This window comes from Physella acuta, unplaced genomic scaffold (assembly GCF_028476545.2).
Source record: "Physella acuta isolate Inbredline_101_S28 unplaced genomic scaffold, ASM2847654v3 ptg000168l, whole genome shotgun sequence".
In the NCBI taxonomy this organism is placed as follows: domain Eukaryota; kingdom Metazoa; phylum Mollusca; class Gastropoda; family Physidae; genus Physella; species Physella acuta.
In genome coordinates this window covers 1,002,407-1,025,306 of record NW_026731687.1, presented here as the reverse complement: position 1 = coordinate 1,025,306, position 22,900 = coordinate 1,002,407, and the positions used below count along the sequence as shown (strand labels likewise).

The window sequence follows — 22,900 nt, the reverse complement described above, 5'->3', positions numbered from 1 at the left end:
AACATGAATAACAAAATTGTTTAATTTTAAGAACAGCTAAACTAATGAAACAAAAACTTTTAATATACATTTTAAAGATTAAGAAAACAGAAATGATATATAACTACAATTTTTTTAAATATTGATACAGATAGGGATATTTTTTTTATTTTTCTGTACTTGTGGGCCCACTGTGTTTCATGCTTAAAAATATTTTAATAAACAATTGTTTTAACATCTCAATATTTGGATTAGCTTTACTAAATCCAGCAATATAAGTTTACACTATATCCGATAAAACTATTTTTTAAAATGTAAAATCCATAACGGAATTTAATTTTTTTTCAACTTTCATAAAATGGTAATCATTTTAGTTTCTTTAACAGCCCTACCTAAATAATATCTTTCAATATTTCCAAGAAACTAAACAAAATCTATGACTACTGAGGCTACTTGCATCAAAGTAACAGTAATTCATTCTTGCTTTGTCATCAGGTATTTTTCACTTTCAAAAACTGAATTATCAATTTAAGTTTTAGAAGTTTTGATATGAACAATTTTTATTTATTACAAGTGCATTTTCTATTATTTATTTCTATACTTTTAAATATTCCAAAGGTAAGAATTAATATTTTTTCTAATGTTAAATATTTTAAAAAAAGAGGTTGATATAAGCCTACAATTTTTTATGCTCACTAACAGAAAATTATTTCAGAATGGCGTTGTTGTTTTTTTAAATATTATATTTCTAAACTAAGAGCACTGAAATTGGTATAATCCTTTATTATAACATCTACATAGAACATAACATAGAACATAACAGTTTACCTTAATTATCATTTATTTATGATTAGAGAATGAACATTTAATGCTGTGAGCCATCCTCTTCGTGACTGAGGGTAAAATTATTCTATGATGTTGATTGATCCCCAGAAGAAATGTTCAAGTAAAAAAATATGTGACTACCTGCACGTATTTTAATCAGAGTTTCTTCAAGTCATCTCCCATAGAGAGTCTACCCCCCCCCCAAACAAAGTGGAATGTATATAGTAAATATATTTTTTTAACAGTGTCTACCCCCCCCCCCAAACAAAATGGAATTTATATAGTAAATATATACTTTTAACAGTGTCTACCCCCCCCCCCCAAACAAAATGGAATTTATATAGTAAGTATATACTTTTAACAGTGTCTGCCCCCCCCCCCCCCCCCTCTGTCTAGTTGATCAATTTCTCTGACTTTAAAAAAATTATAGTAGAGGCATGATAATGGTGATTTATTAGCAATTTTATGAGATTGATCTAATTTTTGTAGTGTATTATAAAATAGTTTGACTGATTAATAATGGATTAGCCTTCGTGATTTTGAAATGTGATAGATCTTTTAAAGGAAACCAAAATGACAAATTAACTAAAGATCAAATTTTAAGCTAGTATACGTTTTATGACATAAGTATGCTTATGGTTTTGTCAGTGTTGCTTTTAAACAATTGTTTCATAGATATAAAATTTAAAATGTTTGATACATAGATGCCTGCAAATACGCATGATATGTTCTATTCCTTTAGGTCCTACTATTTTCATGTAAATTATGCATTGTGTTGACGTGTGTTTGGCTTCAATATGTGCATGACCTGGAGTAGTTAAAATGACATAAGAATTTAAGTTTAAAAGTGAATTACCTTGGCAAGGTGTAGTCGGCCATTGGAAGCCCTGGTTGTGAGCAAAATATGGTTGGTGAAGAGAAAAACTTGTCTCACCACTTCTTTCTTGCTTTCCTTAAACGACGAACTAAAAGAGCCTAGACGGCCTCTGTTTGACTTGCCTTTCTCATTCAGAATCTGGAGTAGTGGGCCTGTACACAGACGAAATAATAAATGCTAATAATAGCTGGACATAAGGTTGCAGACAACCCAATATACATAGCCTGCATCGAGGTTTTAGCAACTTCCCCTTGGATGCTGCATCTCCGAATCAAAACAAAATGACCACCAGTACTACCTGAATGATAGCCAAAAAAATCTGCTCGGGAAATCAACACGCTTCGGTCACACAGACTGTCCCTTCAGCGCGCGCTCGGCTGGCAGGGAGACATAATCCGATGACATGAAAAGGGAACAACAGACCCAGACGGTTCTTTTACACAGTATCCAGTAATGCTAGGAATCACAGAACGGTGCATAAACATCCCGAAATAAAGACATCACATAAGCAAGTGTAGAAGACTGTGTCACAAGTAGGAGACTGGATGTGTCATAGACGCACGCTGTTGCTGCCAGTCAGCAAGGAAGCTAAAACCGCTATTCAGCCACGCCGCTAGGTGCACACGACAAATTATTGATGAGTTGGGGCTGGTCGCTCGACACAAACACTCGCCCTGCTTCAAACACATAATACGGCTCTCAGTGGTTTAGGCACTATACGGCTCTCATTGTTTGGAGCGCTACACAGCTCTCGCCCATTGAAAGAACACACAACACTCATCCCTTTAGAAACAGCGCGACTCGCATTGCCCTTCGGTTCTCTTTGTAGTCGCCTAAATACTGCAGTCTCTGGTTGATGCAGACACGGGTAAAAATGAATGCGGTCACAGCTGTCAACCGACTCTATTAGCAGTATATAGGGCCTGCTGCACCTCTCATGGCTTAAAGGGCATTACTAAACAGCCCATGCCAAATTTTTTCCTTAATACAAAACTAGCATGAGTTTCTGTGTGTTACAAACTTTAATTAGCCCCCTAACATGATTTAAATAGATAATGTGCACGTTATTTATATTTAAATATAAGCCCTTATTTATCTTTATTGTATATCCTTACGCTTATACGACCTAAAAAACCTTTATGTTCTTATGACACGAGGAATAAACTTGTATAACCTTCTTACACGTACATCACCTTATTACACGTGTATCACCACCTTACATGTACATCACCTTATTACACTTGTATCACCTTCTTACACGTACATCACCTTATTACAAGTGAATCACCTTAAACGTGCATCATCTTTTTTACATCTGCATCACATTTTTACATCTGTATCATCTTACACGTACATCACCTTCTTACACGTGCATCACCTTCTTACACGTGCATCACCTTCTTACACGTGCATCACCTTCTTACACGTGCATCATCATCTTACACGTACATCACCTTCTTACACGTGCATCACCTTCTTACACGTGCATCACCTTCTTACACGTGCATCACCTTCTTACACGTGCATCACCTTCTTACACGTGCATCACCTTCTTACACGTGCATCACCTTCTTACACGTGCATCACCACCTTACACGTGCATCACCTTCTTACACGTGCATCACCTTCTTACACGTGCATCACCTTCTTACACGTGCATCACCTTCTTACACGTGCATCACCTTCTTACACGTGCATCACCTTCTTACACGTGCATCACCTTCTTACACGTGCATCACCTTCTTACACGTGCATCACCACCTTACACGTGCCTCACCATCCTACACGTGCATCGTACATCACCTTCTTATACGTGCATCACCGTAATACAAGATTCAATAAAGATATCACTCATCTTTTTAAAAACCTACAGTACCCAACTAACCCTTTTGAGAACATTTTATCTACCTTTTTCAGAATAGCAATATATAGGCGTACTATGCATACATTATTAACATGCGAGCTATAATCGTGATTTTATATAGACCTATCATCTACAAAGAGTTGAACTATACTTAATCCTTGTTGACACAACACCTACATTCCTGACGTGCAAACTAATCTGTATCTTATGCCATTTATTGTTGTTGAAAAAAAAATTTAAAAAATAAAAAAATCGTATTATTGTCCCAGGAAGGAGAGGTTCAGAATTGTGTGACGAGAATGGGGAGGAGGGGGGGGGGGGGTCTTTAAGTATGACGTCAACGCATTTGCATTTTTTAAGTTTTTTTTTTTTTAATTCAGTAGGTCAAGTTGTTTCTCGTACTAAAAAACTTTTTTGTTATTGATAATTTTAAAAATATATCAAAACAATCTTGAACCAGCTCTATCAAATTAATAAGTGAGAACGGAATTCGAGTTTAATTTTTTTTTTAAATACAAAACTTTTAATTGAGACAAGTGGTAGGCTGAATCAAGACGACATCTGGGGGGGGGGGGGGTGTCTTACGATGGGCGAGGTTGGAGGGGTAAGGAGAAATGATAAAAGAAACAAAAAGCGTGAAGTGGTTTACGGAGTCCAAATAAACCTGTGTACTAACTTTATATTATGTTAGACATTATTAACCATGTTCTGTTTCAACTAAATAAACCAGGACGAGAGAAGACACTTGCGTTAATGTTTTACCTACACCTATCCTGGCAAACGAAACAGGCCTACCATAGGGCGAAGTTGACATTTATTCAGTATACCTGCAGTCATTAATTCAACACTTCTTTGTTTTAAGCGGCAAAGTCCAAGACTTATTCAAAGTCCACCTAAGATGTATATCTCAAGTGACTATGTCCAACATTTAAGTGAGTCAACCAAACAGCAGTCGCGTTTATTCTGGGTCATAAACTGCGATGAATTTTATTGTAGTTCCATCCCTATACGTCTAAGTGCACAGAAGCCTGCACACGTCTATGTCATGTCTGAAGTCACTTGTTCGATTGCTACAGCGTAACCTCTTGTCCTTTCTAAGACAGTTCTATAAATACCTTCAGCTGTTAGCGAGACCCGATAAAACAATAAAACTATCTACATCTGTCGAGTCTCGCCGCTGATATTCCACAAACAAGAATAAAGATCTACTAGGATGCTATTCCTAAGCATGTATGACTTTAAATGAAACGAATGGAATAAATAAAATAAGTGTGAGCTTACATCTTCTGGAGACAACAAGCACATGATGGCAGATAGATTTGGGCGCTTGTGTGTTGGACGCGAGGGGTGATCTCATGCGATCAATCGATTCAGTTTGGCCAACATTTCTTCGTCTTCTGCTCAGTGTTTTGCCATTTATCTTACTTTTGTAGCACCATTTTAACACTCGACTTTTCTATTGCACTTGCAATTTTAATAATCCACATTTTTTTAATGACCTACAATTTTAACTTTTCTATTAAATCTACTATTTAACACTAGATTTTTCTATTAGACCTTCACACTTTTTACAAGATTTCTATGAGACTTGCAATTTAAACTCTCGGGGTTGTTTTTTTTTAATTAGACCTATAATTGTAACGCTCGATTTTTCTATTAAAACTAGTTTTAACACTCGACTTTTCAAAAAAAAAAAATCTACAACTTTAACACGTATTATAAAAATGAGTTGTAAATAATAACAGACTGAAGTGTGCCTTGTCGCACCCATACATCAAAACGTTCAAAGCAAGTCAAGTAATGCGTATCTGTGAGTTATTCAAACACTCATTAATTATTTAAACGCGAAGCCGGCGTATAATATTCAACAAATGACATGATAGTATCGGGGAAAGATAAGTATCACACTATGTGGTCCAACGCACCAGATATGGATCTTTTATTTACCACTTTTAATTCCCGTCCAATAAATCTTAATGAATTATTTATCTGTATTCAGAAAATCTGATTAACAGATATCATTTTACAAAGAAATGTTTAGTTTCACTGAAGAATACAATGTTATATTGTCTATGTGCTTGACTGTTCTGGTTCAACTAGTTTATTGTTGGGCCGACATATCCGTCTTGAACACACTGAGCTTCAGTGAATTATGAATGCCACTCCATATTCAAGATCTATTAGGAAGTTGATTTGACTCAACATTTTTAAACTCTTGGATGACTATTCAGGTGCATATTTTTCTGTCATCAGGTATTACTTGAGTCAGCCTTCTGTTGGGGTGAGATGATAATTCAGATGAAGACTTTGTAATTGACCCAACATTCGTATGTGATTGGATGACCATTCAGATGCACCAGAGAAGCGTACAGAAGTTGTGTTTGCCTTACCCAGAGCATGTATTTCTCAAGGAATCTCATGATTCTCATCACATCCAACCCTTACTGTGATCGAAAAATATCAGATAAGAGCCACGTTAGGCACACACCTTCTTATTTACTCGAAATATCCTTTTAATTTGAAAGATTACGTTGAAAAATGTATCAAATAAACTTCATGCGAGTAGTATATTAGGTCCCTTTTGGAGCGAAGGCGCAGGCGCAGGCGCTGGGTGAGCAGGAGCAGGAGCAGGAGCAAAGGATATATAGGAAAATACTCGGATGCGGATGGACAACGAGATATAGTAAAATACTCACCCACCTGGGTGGAGTGGGTGATGCGGATGGACAACGGGATATAGTAAAATACTCCCTGGGGGAGCAGGAGGTACACCGACATATAGTAAAATACTCACCCACCTGGGTGAAGGTGGGTGAGGGTGGGGGAGCAGGATGGACAATGACATATAGTAAAATACTCACCCACCTGGGTGAGCAGGTGGGTGAGGGTGGGTGAGCAGGATGGACAATGAGATATAGTAAAATACTCACCCACCCTAGGGTGGGTGAGCAGGAGGGGGAGTAGGTCAGTAGGTCACCACCGGTGACCTTGTGACGTAATCAGTGACCTTGTGACGTAATCAGGGACAATATGACGTAATCATTGACCTAGTTACGTAATTTTAATGCGTTTTTTAATTAGTTTGAATTTAATTTTTAAATTTTAATTAGTTTTTAATTAGTTACGTAATTTAATTACTTTGATTGTATTTTTATTTTGTTTAATTTGTTTGTTTACTTGTTGTTTAATTTAATTACTTTGTTTATATTGTGTAATTTTTATTAACGAGTTACGTAATTTGATTATTTGTTTACTTTTTAAATTATTTTTATTTTGTTTATTTTTAATTTAATTTTATAATTAGTTTGAATTCAATTTAATTACTTTGTTTATATTGTGTAATTTTTTATTGACTAGTTACGTAATTGGATTTTAATTTTTTAAATTTTTAAATTTAAATTTTAAATTTTAATTGATTTTAATTACTTTGTATTTTGTTTGTTTATTTTGTTTGTTTACTTGTTATTTAATTTGATTACTTTGTTTATATTGTGTAATTTTTATTAACGAGTTACGTAATTTGATTATTTGTTTACTTTTTAATTATTTTTATTTTGTTTATTTTTAATTTAATTTTATAATTAGTTTGAATTCAATTTAATTACTTTGTTTATATTGTGTAATTTTTTATTGACTAGTTACGTAATTGGATTTTAATTTTTTAAATTTTTAAATTTAAATTTTAAATTTTAATTGATTTTAATTACTTTGTATTTTGTTTGTTTATTTTGTTTGTTTACTTGTTATTTAATTTGATTACTTTGTTTATATTGTGTAATTTTTATTAACGAGTTACGTAATTTGATTATTTGTTTACTTTTTAATTATTTTTATTTTGTTTATTTTTAATTTTATTTTATTTTATAATTAGTTAAATTATTATTAACTAGTTACGTAATTTGATTTTAATTACTTTGTTTAATTTATTTATTTGATATATTTCTTTTCTTTGTTGTTTAATTTGTTGGTTTGTTTATTTGGTTGTATGTATGTTTTAAATTCTCCCCTACAACGACCGTGTACAAAAAACAGGTTAAATTCTCCACCACAACGAACGTTACAAACATAGAACATTCATTTAATCACATCTGTTACGTATCGACCCGCCCGCGAAGTTTTCTCACCGCTGCCCGTTTTAATGGGAATGTATTGATCGCAGCCGCTGGCCCATCACACCTAATTAAATTTTGTTACGCATCGTCGATTTTATGTGTTGTTCACGGACGCGAACACCGTACGGTCCGGTGTTTAATGAGGTCCATTAAGCGCGTCTCCGCGTTAAGTGTGGGAACACCTGTTACCACGTTAATTGATTTTTTCCCCGCTCGGTTACTATAGTGAGAAGCCATCACGTAACAGCTGGTGCTGTAATTACGCCGACTAAGGACATTGGTTGTAACTATTCGCTTATAGCGAGGGTGACCGAAAACAAAATATATATATTTAAGGGTTGGAATTTTCTTTCAACCACCGATAAATCAGGTTTTGAGACGAAACGAAGTCTCCGTAGGTTCGTGTTTTTTAACGGGCGACAGGGCGACTTAGTGCGTTGGTACGTGAGGTATGCGGGGTAGACATGTTTTTTACAAGTCTGGAAAAGTAATTAAGTTTTTTATGACCGTTTCGATTTTCTTTTGATCTGACCACCACACACATACGCGCGCGCGCGCGAAATTCATACTAGGTCGATAAAGGCGGAGAGAACTTATAGGTATTCATTATCATGGTGACAACAAAAGCGATCCTTATTTTATTTACATGAAAGCGTGTTTTCCAAAAAAGTGTCGCCATACCGTTGTCATTTTCGCAGCGGGGTTTATTTTAAGTGCACCTCGTGCACGTTTGTTTACATTTTAAAAGACGTGTCCCGTGTCTTCCCCACATGTCTTCCCTAATAGAGAAACGAGAGGAAAGACAACTGTTCTAAAATTAGAACAGCCTTGTTTACAGCCACGAGTAGCGTCCCTTGTGAAAAAACTCGCGTCAGAATCCTTAACTAAACATTCAATTTCTTTAACAAGTTAAAAAATAATTTAGGAAGACAAGGGTTAACAACATTAGACGCCACCGTTTTTGTTTCCTGTGACGACAAGGCACAATACACTTTTGTATTTTATGTCTCAAGTAGAGGGGTGGGATATTTTTTCTTTGTAAGAGTCTTGTAAACAATAGGTAGAGGAAGCGATTACCAAACAACAAACGCGTAAAGACTAACAACGACAGTAACGTTAATTCACACACCACTATTTTTCCTGTAGACGACCTACCCATGATACGTTATACATGTGACATATGTGAGCATGCATTCACCTGCAAACATGGTTTGAAACGACATCACGATACGGCACACAGACGACGAAGACATACATGTAGAGAATGTTTGCAAGAATTTACAAGAAAATATAATTTAACGAACCACTATAAAATACCACACACCATCAAAACATTACCAGACGACACATCAGCGACCGACACGAATATCCCATAGGATGACTTCTCACAGACATCTCCTTACACCCAACACAGAAACTCACTTTCTTACTTTTATATTAAAAGACAAGTAGACACAATGTGACATCTCCCCTAGACTGTAGACCGATGGGGTTGTTTTTATTCAATAAAAATTTATTATATATGGTCTTTTGTGATTTTTTAATGTGTTATTGTTTTTGTTACTTGTCCCTGAAAGTTATGTAACTCGGTATCCTGTATAAGAGGTATGACTGGAATCAAAATCACGGGAGAGAACGTGACGTACATCGCGATATTTGAAAACAGGGCGATGTTTAACCTCAACCAAAAAAGACAATGAACCTAGAAGGAAGACGAATATATATCTTAGTCTTGCAGCAGATTACCTTCCCATGTTCGCTTTAGTATTACAGTTTTCATCAAACTTCTTTTTGACTTGAACTTCGTTAATTTTTAAGAAAGTTTACTTATACATAATACATTACGTCTAATGACAATTTTTTTATTTTTACCACTCAATGTATTTTCTTTTTCTATATCTTACATTGTCATCTTAATTTTTGATCACCTTAGGTGGTGGTAAGGTGGTAAGGTGGTGGTAAGGTGGTGGTAAATTTGCTTAAGATTATAAACTTCAAGTTTTAAAAAACAACAACGTTATAGTACGTCGTGTCAAATGACACACCGTTTAAAATGTCTACATTTAAAGTTCACCAAAATAATGACGTAAAATCTAAATATGATATGACGTTAGCATACATATCATTCAACCTAATCACTCTAAAGTACAAATCAATAATTTTTATTGATTAAGGGGCTGGGTGAGTTATTTTTATTCGGGTGCCCAGGGAAGGTTTGGAGTTGGTTGGGACAGATTTTATACACGAGTCGGTGACGTTTTCACCGAGGCAGGGTTCGAATCTAGACCATGCATGTTTTGGAATTGTTAGGGAGAGTTAAACTAAGGTCGGTGAAGTTTTCACCGAGGTTGGTTTTGAACTCGGAACATGCATGTTTTGGAATCGGTAGGTGTAGAGTCCATACTAGGGTCGGAGAGTTTTGCTAACACTGAGGCAGGTTGCAAAGTTGGCACATGCATGTTTAGGAATTGATGGTAGCCGAGTTCATACTAGTGTCGGTGAAGGTTGGTTTTGATCTCGGAACATGTATGTTTTGAAATTGTTGGTAACCGAGTTCATACTAGGGTCAGGGGAGTTTTTGTTAACACCGAGGCAGGTTGCAAAGTTGGTACAGGCATGTTTAGGAATTGTTGGTAGCCGAGTTCATACTAGTGTCGGTGAAGGTTGGTTTTGAACTCGGAGCATGCATGTTTTGAAATTGTTGGTAACCGAGTTCAGACTAGGGACGGGGGTGTTTTCACCGAGGCAGGTTACAAAGTTCGTATATGCATCATTGGAATTGTTAGGTAGAGTTAAACTAAGGTCGGTGAAGTTTTCACCGAGGTAGCTTACAAAGTTGGTACATGGATGTTTAGGAATTGATGGCAGTCGAGTTCATACTAGGGTCGGGGAATTTTGTTAGCACTGAGGCAGGTTGGAAAGTTGTTACATGCATGTTTGGGAATTGTTGGTAGCCGAGTTCATACTAGTGTCGGTGAAGGTTGGTTTTGAACTCGGAACATGCATGTTTTGGAATCGGTAGGTGTAGAGTCCATACTAAGGTCGGTGAAGTTTTCACCGATGATGGTTTCAAAGTTAGTACAGGCATGTTTTGGAAGTGTTAGGGGCCGAGTTCATAGTAGTGTCGGTGAAGGTTGGTTTTGAACTCGGAACATGCATGTTTTGAAATTGTTGGTAACCGAGTTCATACTAGGGACGGGGGCGAGGGCGGCGGACAAAGTTGTCGATGTAGGTAGGGTGCAAGAGATATTCAACGAGGAGTGGTGTCTACAAGTTATGTATCCCAGTCTGTTGGAGTGGTTTCTAGGGGGTTGTAATATTAGTTGGATAAATATTTGTCTGTAGGATTGTCATACAGCCTTTGTCTCTTAAATGGAATAGGTATAGTGCAGGTAGTAGTAGTAGTACGGTCTGTTTATCTAACGGTTGGTATTGAGGTTAGTGTGATGACGCAAGGTTGGATGGGAGAAGGGGAACGGGGTTGCGGACAAAGGGAAGGGGAAGGGCGAATAGTGATAAAAATAACTCACCCAGCCCCTTAATCAATAAAAATTATTGATTTGTACTTTAGAGTGATTAGGTTGAATGATATGTATGCTAACGTCATATCATATTTAGATTTTACGTCATTATTTTGGTGAACTTTAAATGTAGACATTTTAAACGGTGTGTCATTTGACACGACGTACTATAACGTTGTTGTTTTTTAAAACTTGAAGTTTATAATCTTAAGCAAATTTACCACCACCTTACCACCACCTTACCACCACCTTACCACCTTACCACCACCTAAGGTGATCAAAAATTAAGATGACAATGTAAGATATAGAAAAAGAAAATACATTGAGTGGTAAAAATAAAAAAATTGTCATTAGACGTAATGTATTATGTATAAGTAAACTTTCTTAAAAATTAACGAAGTTCAAGTCAAAAAGAAGTTTGATGAAAACTGTAATACTAAAGCGAACATGGGAAGGTAATCTGCTGCAAGACTAAGATATATATTCGTCTTCCTTCTAGGTTCATTGTCTTTTTTGGTTGAGGTTAAACATCGCCCTGTTTTCAAATATCGCGATGTACGTCACGTTCTCTCCCGTGATTTTGATTCCAGTCATACCTCTTATACAGGATACCGAGTTACATAACTTTCAGGGACAAGTAACAAAAACAATAACACATTAAAAAATCACAAAAGACCATATATAATAAATTTTTATTGAATAAAAACAACCCCATCGGTCTACAGTCTAGGGGAGATGTCACATTGTGTCTACTTGTCTTTTAATATAAAAGTAAGAAAGTGAGTTTCTGTGTTGGGTGTAAGGAGATGTCTGTGAGAAGTCATCCTATGGGATATTCGTGTCGGTCGCTGATGTGTCGTCTGGTAATGTTTTGATGGTGTGTGGTATTTTATAGTGGTTCGTTAAATTATATTTTCTTGTAAATTCTTGCAAACATTCTCTACATGTATGTCTTCGTCGTCTGTGTGCCGTATCGTGATGTCGTTTCAAACCATGTTTGCAGGTGAATGCATGCTCACATATGTCACATGTATAACGTATCATGGGTAGGTCGTCTACAGGAAAAATAGTGGTGTGTGAATTAACGTTACTGTCGTTGTTAGTCTTTACGCGTTTGTTGTTTGGTAATCGCTTCCTCTACCTATTGTTTACAAGACTCTTACAAAGAAAAAATATCCCACCCCTCTACTTGAGACATAAAATACAAAAGTGTATTGTGCCTTGTCGTCACAGGAAACAAAAACGGTGGCGTCTAATGTTGTTAACCCTTGTCTTCCTAAATTATTTTTTAACTTGTTAAAGAAATTGAATGTTTAGTTAAGGATTCTGACGCGAGTTTTTTCACAAGGGACGCTACTCGTGGCTGTAAACAAGGCTGTTCTAATTTTAGAACAGTTGTCTTTCCTCTCGTTTCTCTATTAGGGAAGACATGTGGGGAAGACACGGGACACGTCTTTTAAAATGTAAACAAACGTGCACGAGGTGCACTTAAAATAAACCCCGCTGCGAAAATGACAACGGTATGGCGACACTTTTTTGGAAAACACGCTTTCATGTAAATAAAATAAGGATCGCTTTTGTTGTCACCATGATAATGAATACCTATAAGTTCTCTCCGCCTTTATCGACCTAGTATGAATTTCGCGCGCGCGCGCGTATGTGTGTGGTGGTCAGATCAAAAGAAAATCGAAACGGTCATAAAAAACTTAATTACTTTTCCAGACTTGTAAAAAACATGTCTACCCCGCATACCTCACGTACCAACGCACTAAGTCGCCCTGTCGCCCGTTAAAAAACACGAACCTACGGAGACTTCGTTTCGTCTCAAAACCTGATTTATCGGTGGTTGAAAGAAAATTCCAACCCTTAAATATATATATTTTGTTTTCGGTCACCCTCGCTATAAGCGAATAGTTACAACCAATGTCCTTAGTCGGCGTAATTACAGCACCAGCTGTTACGTGATGGCTTCTCACTATAGTAACCGAGCGGGGAAAAAATCAATTAACGTGGTAACAGGTGTTCCCACACTTAACGCGGAGACGCGCTTAATGGACCTCATTAAACACCGGACCGTACGGTGTTCGCGTCCGTGAACAACACATAAAATCGACGATGCGTAACAAAATTTAATTAGGTGTGATGGGCCAGCGGCTGCGATCAATACATTCCCATTAAAACGGGCAGCGGTGAGAAAACTTCGCGGGCGGGTCGATACGTAACAGATGTGATTAAATGAATGTTCTATGTTTGTAACGTTCGTTGTGGTGGAGAATTTAACCTGTTTTTTGTACACGGTCGTTGTAGGGGAGAATTTAAAACATACATACAACCAAATAAACAAACCAACAAATTAAACAACAAAGAAAAGAAATATATCAAATAAATAAATTAAACAAAGTAATTAAAATCAAATTACGTAACTAGTTAATAATAATTTAACTAATTATAAAATAAAATAAAATTAAAAATAAACAAAATAAAAATAATTAAAAAGTAAACAAATAATCAAATTACGTAACTCGTTAATAAAAATTACACAATATAAACAAAGTAATCAAATTAAATAACAAGTAAACAAACAAAATAAACAAACAAAATACAAAGTAATTAAAATCAATTAAAATTTAAAATTTAAATTTAAAAATTTAAAAAATTAAAATCCAATTACGTAACTAGTCAATAAAAAATTACACAATATAAACAAAGTAATTAAATTGAATTCAAACTAATTATAAAATTAAATTAAAAATAAACAAAATAAAAATAATTAAAAAGTAAACAAATAATCAAATTACGTAACTCGTTAATAAAAATTACACAATATAAACAAAGTAATCAAATTAAATAACAAGTAAACAAACAAAATAAACAAACAAAATACAAAGTAATTAAAATCAATTAAAATTTAAAATTTAAATTTAAAAATTTAAAAAATTAAAATCCAATTACGTAACTAGTCAATAAAAAATTACACAATATAAACAAAGTAATTAAATTGAATTCAAACTAATTATAAAATTAAATTAAAAATAAACAAAATAAAAATAATTTAAAAAGTAAACAAATAATCAAATTACGTAACTCGTTAATAAAAATTACACAATATAAACAAAGTAATTAAATTAAACAACAAGTAAACAAACAAATTAAACAAAATAAAAATACAATCAAAGTAATTAAATTACGTAACTAATTAAAAACTAATTAAAATTTAAAAATTAAATTCAAACTAATTAAAAAACGCATTAAAATTACGTAACTAGGTCAATGATTACGTCATATTGTCCCTGATTACGTCACAAGGTCACTGATTACGTCACAAGGTCACCGGTGGTGACCTACTGACCTACTCCCCCTCCTGCTCACCCACCCTAGGGTGGGTGAGTATTTTACTATATCTCATTGTCCATCCTGCTCACCCACCCTCACCCACCTGCTCACCCAGGTGGGTGAGTATTTTACTATATGTCATTGTCCATCCTGCTCCCCCACCCTCACCCACCTTCACCCAGGTGGGTGAGTATTTTACTATATGTCGGTGTACCTCCTGCTCCCCCAGGGAGTATTTTACTATATCCCGTTGTCCATCCGCATCACCCACTCCACCCAGGTGGGTGAGTATTTTACTATATCTCGTTGTCCATCCGCATCCGAGTATTTTCCTATATATCCTTTGCTCCTGCTCCTGCTCCTGCTCACCCAGCGCCTGCGCCTGCGCCTTCGCTCCAAAAGGGACCTAATATACTACTCATGCGCCATTGGACATATTCAAGAGTCAAAGCATTATTGTTTACCTAGGGCCCACCTACAAACAAAAAATTAAAAGCCTAACTACAAGAAGATCTAATTAATAGAGGAGCGATGCGATATTCTAATTAAGGGATCATAAGCTATTTCTGTATACGGTCATTTTTTAAAGTTCTCTATGAAATCACATGGGCTTACATCGACTTTACTTTTTTTTTTAAAAAAAAGCTATCTAAAACGTCTAAAACTGAAAGTGGAGTATCAAAATATTCACGTTTATGTTGAGATGTTGAATTGATGGTACAGCTCTTTAAAAAAATAATGCTGAAACCACCAGGCCTTACTAACTAAAGCATTATCTAAACAAGGTTTTTTTTTTTTAAAAGATAAGCTAACAGCCTGGAATAATTGTGTAAATTAAATACATGCATACAACTTGGTACAGATCTGATAAAGCAGCTACTAGCTACCCACCGCATTGTCAGACACATGAGTAGCCCAGCACTTTGATAAAACAACAAATGTAACTACACACAGCTCGCGTTAGCAGCAGCGACGAGGGACAATCACCGAGTGTATACAGCCAGCGCAGGGGGGAGGGGGCGAGATATTGTAGTACTGGTTGTCTGAGATTCAATATCGATCCTCGACAGACACGTGCAGTGAGGTCCTAAAATCTAGGTCAATCCCACGCACGCGTTCCAGAAATATTCTGACAAGGTCACAAGCATAGAAGCTACACGCGCAAAGTCGCAGCAATAGTGGCGCTCTTTATGTCTTCTCCACATAACCACACATGTCAGCAGTGGCACTCTTTTTGTCTTCTCCACATAACCACACATGTCAGTAGTGACACTCTTTTTGTCTTCTCCACATAACCACACGTCTTTAGTAGCACTCTTTTTGTCTTCTCCACATAACCACACGTCTTTAGTAGCACTCTTTTTGTCTTCTCCACATAACCACACGTCTTTAGTAGCACTCTTTTTGTCTTCTCCACATAACCACACATGTCAGTAGTGGCTCTATTTTTGTCTTCTCCACATAACCACACGTCTTTAGTAGCAATCTTTTTGTCTTCTCCACATAACCACACGTCTTTAGTAGCACTCTTTTTGTCTTCTCCACATAACCACATATTTCAGTAGTGGCACTCTTTTTGTCTTCTCCACATAACCACACGTCTTTAGTAGCACTCTTTTTGTCTTCTCCACATAACCACACGTCAGTGGCACTCTTTTTGTCTTCTCCACATAACCACACATGTCAGCAGTGGCACTCTTTTTGTCTTCTCCACATAACCACATGTCAGTAGTGGCACTATTTTTGTCTTCTCCACATAACCACATGTCAGCAGTGGCACTCTTTTTGTCTTCTCCACATAACCACACATGTCAGTAGTGGCACTCTTTTTGTCTTCTCCACATAACCACACGTCTTTAGTAGCACTCTTTTTGTCTTCTCCACATAACCACACGTCTTTAGTAGCACTCTTTTTGTCTTCTCCACATAACCACACATGTCAGTAGTGGCACTCTTTTTGTCTTCTCCACATAATCACACGTCTTTAGTGGCACTCTTTTTGTCTTCTCCACATAACCACACGTCTTTAGTAGCACTCTTTTTGTCTTCTCCACATAACCACACGTCTTTAGTAGCACTCTTTTTGTCTTCTCCACATAACCACACGTCTTTAGTAGCAATCTTTTTGTCTTCTCCACATAACCACACGTCTTTAGTAGCACTCTTTTTGTCTTCTCCACATAACCACACGTCTTTAGTAGCACTCTTTTTGTCTTCTCCACATAACCACACGTCTTTAGTAGCACTCTTTTTGTCTTCTCCACATAACCACACGTCTTTAGTAGCACTCTTTTTGTCTTCTCCACATAACCACACATGTCAGTAGTGACACTCTTTTTGTCTTCTCCACATAACCACACATGTCAGCAGTGGTACTCTTTTTGTCTTCTCCACATAACCACACGTCAGTAGTGGCTCTATTTTTGTCTTCTCCACATAACCACACGTCAGTAGCACTCTTTTTGTCTTCTCCACATAACCACACGTCTTTAGTAGCACTCTTTTTGTCTTCTCCACATAACCACACATGTCAGTAGTGGCACTCTTTTTGTCTTCTCCACATAACCACACGTCTTTAGTAGCACTCTTTTTGTCTTCTCCACATAACCACATATTTCAGTAGTGGCACTCTTTTTGTCTTCTCTACATAACCACACGTCTTTAGTGGCACTCTTTTTGTCTTCTCCTCATAACCACACATGTCAGTAGTGGCACTCTTTTTGTCTTCTCCACATAACCACACGTCTTTAGTAGCACTCTTTTTGTCTTCTCCACATAACCACACGTCTTTAGTAGCACTCTTTTTGTCTTCTCCACATAACCACACATGTCAGTAGTGACACTCTTTTTGTCTTCTCCACATAACCACACATGTCAGTAATGGCTCTATTTTTGTCTTCTCCACATAACCACATATTTCAGTAGTGGCGCTATTTTTGTCTTCTCCACATAACCACATATTTCAGTAGTGGTGCTATTTTTGTCTTCTCCACATAACCACACATGTCAGCAGTGGCACTCTTTTTGTCTTCTCCATATAACCACATATTTCAGTAGTGGTGCTATTTTTGTCTTCTCCACATAACCACATATGTCAGCAGTGGCACTCTTTTTGTCTTCTCCACATAACCACACGTCTTTAGTAGCACTCTTTTTGTCTTCTCCACATAACCACACGTCTTTAGTGGCACTCTTTTTGTCTTCTCCACATAACCACACGTCTTTAGTGGCACTCTTTTTGTCTTCTCCACATAACCACACATGTCAGTAGTGGCTCTATTTTTGTCTTCTCCACATAACCACACGTCTTTAGTAGCACTCTTTTTGTCTTCTCCACATACCCACACGTCTTTAGTGGCACTCTTTTTGTCTTCTCCACATAACCACACATGTCAGTAGTGGCACTCTTTTTGTCTTCACCACATAACCACACATGTCAGTAGTGGCACTATTTTTGTCTTCTCCACATAACCACACATGTCAGTAGTGGCACTCTTTTTGTCTTCTCCACATAACCACACGTCTTTAGTGGCACTCTTTTTGTCTTCTCCACATAACCACACATGTCAGTAGTGGCTCTATTTTTGTCTTCTCCACATAACCACACGTCTTTAGTAGCAATCTTTTTGTCTTCTCCACATAACCACACGTCTTTAGTAGCACTCTTTTTGTCTTCTCCACATAACCACATATTTCAGTAGTGGCACTCTTTTTGTCTTCTCCACATAACCACACGTCTTTAGTAGCACTCTTTTTGTCTTCTCCACATAACCACACGTCAGTGGCACTCTTTTTGTCTTCTCCACATAACCACACATGTCAGCAGTGGCACTCTTTTTGTCTTCTCCACATAACCACATGTCAGTAGTGGCACTATTTTTGTCTTCTCCACATAACCACATGTCAGCAGTGGCACTCTTTTTGTCTTCTCCACATAACCACACATGTCAGTAGTGGCACTCTTTTTGTCTTCTCCACATAACCACACGTCTTTAGTAGCACTCTTTTTGTCTTCTCCACATAACCACACGTCTTTAGTAGCACTCTTTTTGTCTTCTCCACATAACCACACATGTCAGTAGTGGCACTCTTTTTGTCTTCTCCACATAATCACACGTCTTTAGTGGCACTCTTTTTGTCTTCTCCACATAACCACACGTCTTTAGTAGCACTCTTTTTGTCTTCTCCACATAACCACACGTCTTTAGTAGCACTCTTTTTGTCTTCTCCACATAACCACACGTCTTTAGTAGCAATCTTTTTGTCTTCTCCACATAACCACACGTCTTTAGTAGCACTCTTTTTGTCTTCTCCACATAACCACACGTCTTTAGTAGCACTCTTTTTGTCTTCTCCACATAACCACACGTCTTTAGTAGCACTCTTTTTGTCTTCTCCACATAACCACACGTCTTTAGTAGCACTCTTTTTGTCTTCTCCACATAACCACACATGTCAGTAGTGGCACTCTTTTTGTCTTCTCCACATAACCACACGTACATAGTGGCGCTCTTTTTGTCTTCTCCACATAACCACACATCAGTAGTGGCACTATTTTTGTCTTCTCCACATAACCACACGTCAGTAGTGGCTCTATTTTTGTCTTCTCCACATAACCACACGTCAGTAGCACTCTTTTTGTCTTCTCCACATAACCACACGTCTTTAGTAGCACTCTTTTTGTCTTCTCCACATAACCACACATGTCAGTAGTGGCACTCTTTTTGTCTTCTCCACATAACCACACGTCTTTAGTAGCACTCTTTTTGTCTTCTCCACATAACCACATATTTCAGTAGTGGCACTCTTTTTGTCTTCTCTACATAACCACACGTCTTTAGTGGCACTCTTTTTGTCTTCTCCTCATAACCACACATGTCAGTAGTGGCACTCTTTTTGTCTTCTCCACATAACCACACGTCTTTAGTAGCACTCTTTTTGTCTTCTCCACATAACCACACGTCTTTAGTAGCACTCTTTTTGTCTTCTCCACATAACCACACATGTCAGTAGTGACACTCTTTTTGTCTTCTCCACATAACCACACATGTCAGTAATGGCTCTATTTTTGTCTTCTCCACATAACCACATATTTCAGTAGTGGCGCTATTTTTGTCTTCTCCACATAACCACATATTTCAGTAGTGGTGCTATTTTTGTCTTCTCCACATAACCACACATGTCAGCAGTGGCACTCTTTTTGTCTTCTCCATATAACCACATATTTCAGTAGTGGTGCTATTTTTGTCTTCTCCACATAACCACATATGTCAGCAGTGGCACTCTTTTTGTCTTCTCCACATAACCACACGTCTTTAGTAGCACTCTTTTTGTCTTCTCCACATAACCACACGTCTTTAGTGGCACTCTTTTTGTCTTCTCCACATAACCACACGTCTTTAGTGGCACTCTTTTTGTCTTCTCCACATAACCACACATGTCAGTAGTGGCTCTATTTTTGTCTTCTCCACATAACCACACGTCTTTAGTAGCACTCTTTTTGTCTTCTCCACATACCCACACGTCTTTAGTGGCACTCTTTTTGTCTTCTCCACATAACCACACATGTCAGTAGTGGCACTCTTTTTGTCTTCACCACATAACCACACATGTCAGTAGTGGCACTATTTTTGTCTTCTCCACATAACCACACATGTCAGTAGTGGCACTCTTTTTGTCTTCTCCACATAACCACACGTCTTTAGTGGCACTCTTTTTGTCTTCTCCACATAACCACACATATCAGCAGTGGCACTCTTTTTGTCTTCTCCACATAACCACATGTCAGTAGTGGCACTATTTTTGTCTTCTCCACATAACCACACGTCTTTAGTAGCACTCTTTTTGTCTTCTCCACATAACCACATGTCAGTAGTAGCACTCTTTTTGTCTTCTCCACATAACCACACGTCTTTAGTAGCACTCTTTTTGTCTTCTCCACATAACCACAAGTCTTTAGTAGCACTCTTTTTGTCTTCTCCACATAACCACACATGTCAGTAGTGGCACTCTTTTTGTCTTCTCCACATAACCACACATGTCAGTAGTGGTGCTATTTTTGTCTTCTCCACATAACCACATGTCAGTAGTAGCACTCTTTTTGTCTTCTCCACATAACCACACGTCTTTAGTAGCACTCTTTTTGTCTTCTCCACATAACCACACGTCTTTAGTAGCACTCTTTTTGTCTTCTCCACATAACCACACGTCTTTAGTAGCACTCTTTTTGTCTTCTCCACATAACCACACATGTCAGTAGTGACACTCTTTTTGTCTTCTCCACATAACCACACATGTCAGTAGTGGCTCTATTTTTGTCTTCTCCACATAACCACATATTTCAGTAGTGGCGCTATTTTTGTCTTCTCCACATAACCACATATTTCAGTAGTGGTGCTATTTTTGTCTTCTCCACATAACCACACATGTCAGCAGTGGCACTCTTTTTGTCTTCTCCATATAACCACATATTTCAGTAGTGGTGCTATTTTTGTCTTCTCCACATAACCACACATGTCAGCAGTGGCACTCTTTTTGTCTTCTCCACATAACCACACATTTCAGTAGTGGCACTCTTTTTGTCTTCTCCACATAACCACACGTCTTTAGTAGCACTCTTTTTGTCTTCTCCACATAACCACACGTCTTTAGTGGCACTCTTTTTGTCTTCTCCACATAACCACACATGTCAGTAGTGGCACTCTTTTTGTCTTCACCACATAACCACACGTCTTTAGTGGCACTCTTTTTGTCTTCTCCACATAACCACACATGTCAGTAGTGGCACTCTTTTTGTCTTCTCCACATAACCACACGTCTTTAGTGGCACTCTTTTTGTCTTCTCCACATAACCACACGTCTTTAGTGGCACTCTTTTTGTCTTCTCCACATAACCACACGTCTTTAGTAGCACTCTTTCTGTCTTCTCCACATAACCACACGTCTTTAGTAGCACTCTTTTTGTCTTCTCCACATAACCACACATGTCAGTAGTGGCACTCTTTTTGTCTTCTCCACATAACCACACGTCTTTAGTAGCACTCTTTTTGTCTTCTCCACATAACCACACATGTCAGTAGTGACACTCTTTTTGTCTTCTCCACATAACCACACATGTCAGCAGTGGTACTCTTTTTGTCTTCTCCACATAACCACACGTCTTTAGTAGCACTCTTTTTGTCTTCTCCACATAACCACACATGTCAGTAGTGGTGCTATTTTTGTCTTCTCCACATAACCACACGTCTTTAGTAGCACTCTTTTTGTCTTCTCCACATAACCACATATTTCAGTAGTGGCACTCTTTTTGTCTTCTCCACATAACCACACGTCTTTAGTAGCACTCTTTTTGTCTTCTCCACATAACCACACGTCAGTAGCACTCTTTTTGTCTTCTCCACATAACCAAATATTTCAGTAGTGGCACTCTTTTTGTCTTCTCCACATAACCACACGTCTTTAGTAGCACTCTTTTTGTCTTCTCCACATAACCACATATTTCAGTAGTGGCACTCTTTTTGTCTTCTCCACATAACCACACGTCTTTAGTAGCACTCTTTTTGTCTTCTCCACATAACCACACATGTCAGTAGTGGCACTTTTTTTGTCTTCTCCACATAACCACACGTCTTTAGTGGCACTCTTTTTGTCTTCTCCACATAACCACACGTCTTTAGTAGCACTCTTTTTGTCTTCTCCACATAACCACACATGTCAGTAGTGGCACTCTTTTTGTCTTCTCCACATAACCACACGTCTTTAGTAGCACTCTTTTTGTCTTCTCCACATAACCACACATGTCAGTAGTGACACTCTTTTTGTCTTCTCCACATAACCACACATGTCAGCAGTGGTACTCTTTTTGTCTTCTCCACATAACCACACGTCTTTAGTAGCACTCTTTTTGTCTTCTCCACATAACCACACATGTCAGTAGTGGTGCTATTTTTGTCTTCTCCACATAACCACACGTCTTTAGTAGCACTCTTTTTGTCTTCTCCACATAACCACATATTTCAGTAGTGGCACTCTTTTTGTCTTCTCCACATAACCACACGTCTTTAGTAGCACTCTTTTTGTCTTCTCCACATAACCACACGTCAGTAGCACTCTTTTTGTCTTCTCCACATAACCAAATATTTCAGTAGTGGCACTCTTTTTGTCTTCTCCACATAACCACACGTCTTTAGTAGCACTCTTTTTGTCTTCTCCACATAACCACATATTTCAGTAGTGGCACTCTTTTTGTCTTCTCCACATAACCACACGTCTTTAGTAGCACTCTTTTTGTCTTCTCCACATAACCACACGTCTTTAGTAGCACTCTTTTTGTCTTCTCCACATAACCACATATTTCAGTAGTGGCACTCTTTTTGTCTTCTCCACATAA

At 37.4% G+C, this 22,900-nt stretch overlaps 1 protein-coding gene across 8 annotated transcripts in view; it reads right to left on the bottom strand.

Moving 5' to 3' along the window:
• The window catches only part of LOC131936102 (ras-specific guanine nucleotide-releasing factor 2), a 95,776-nt gene that overhangs the window by 26,955 nt on the left and 45,921 nt on the right, over positions 1–22,900 (bottom strand). For all 8 annotated transcript variants that reach the window (XM_059292969.1, XM_059292972.1, XM_059292973.1 and 5 more), the window contains one exon: positions 1,661–1,833. In XM_059292969.1, coding sequence (XP_059148952.1) covers positions 1,661–1,833 — 173 coding nt within the window. The remainder of the gene's footprint in view (positions 1–1,660; positions 1,834–22,900) is intronic.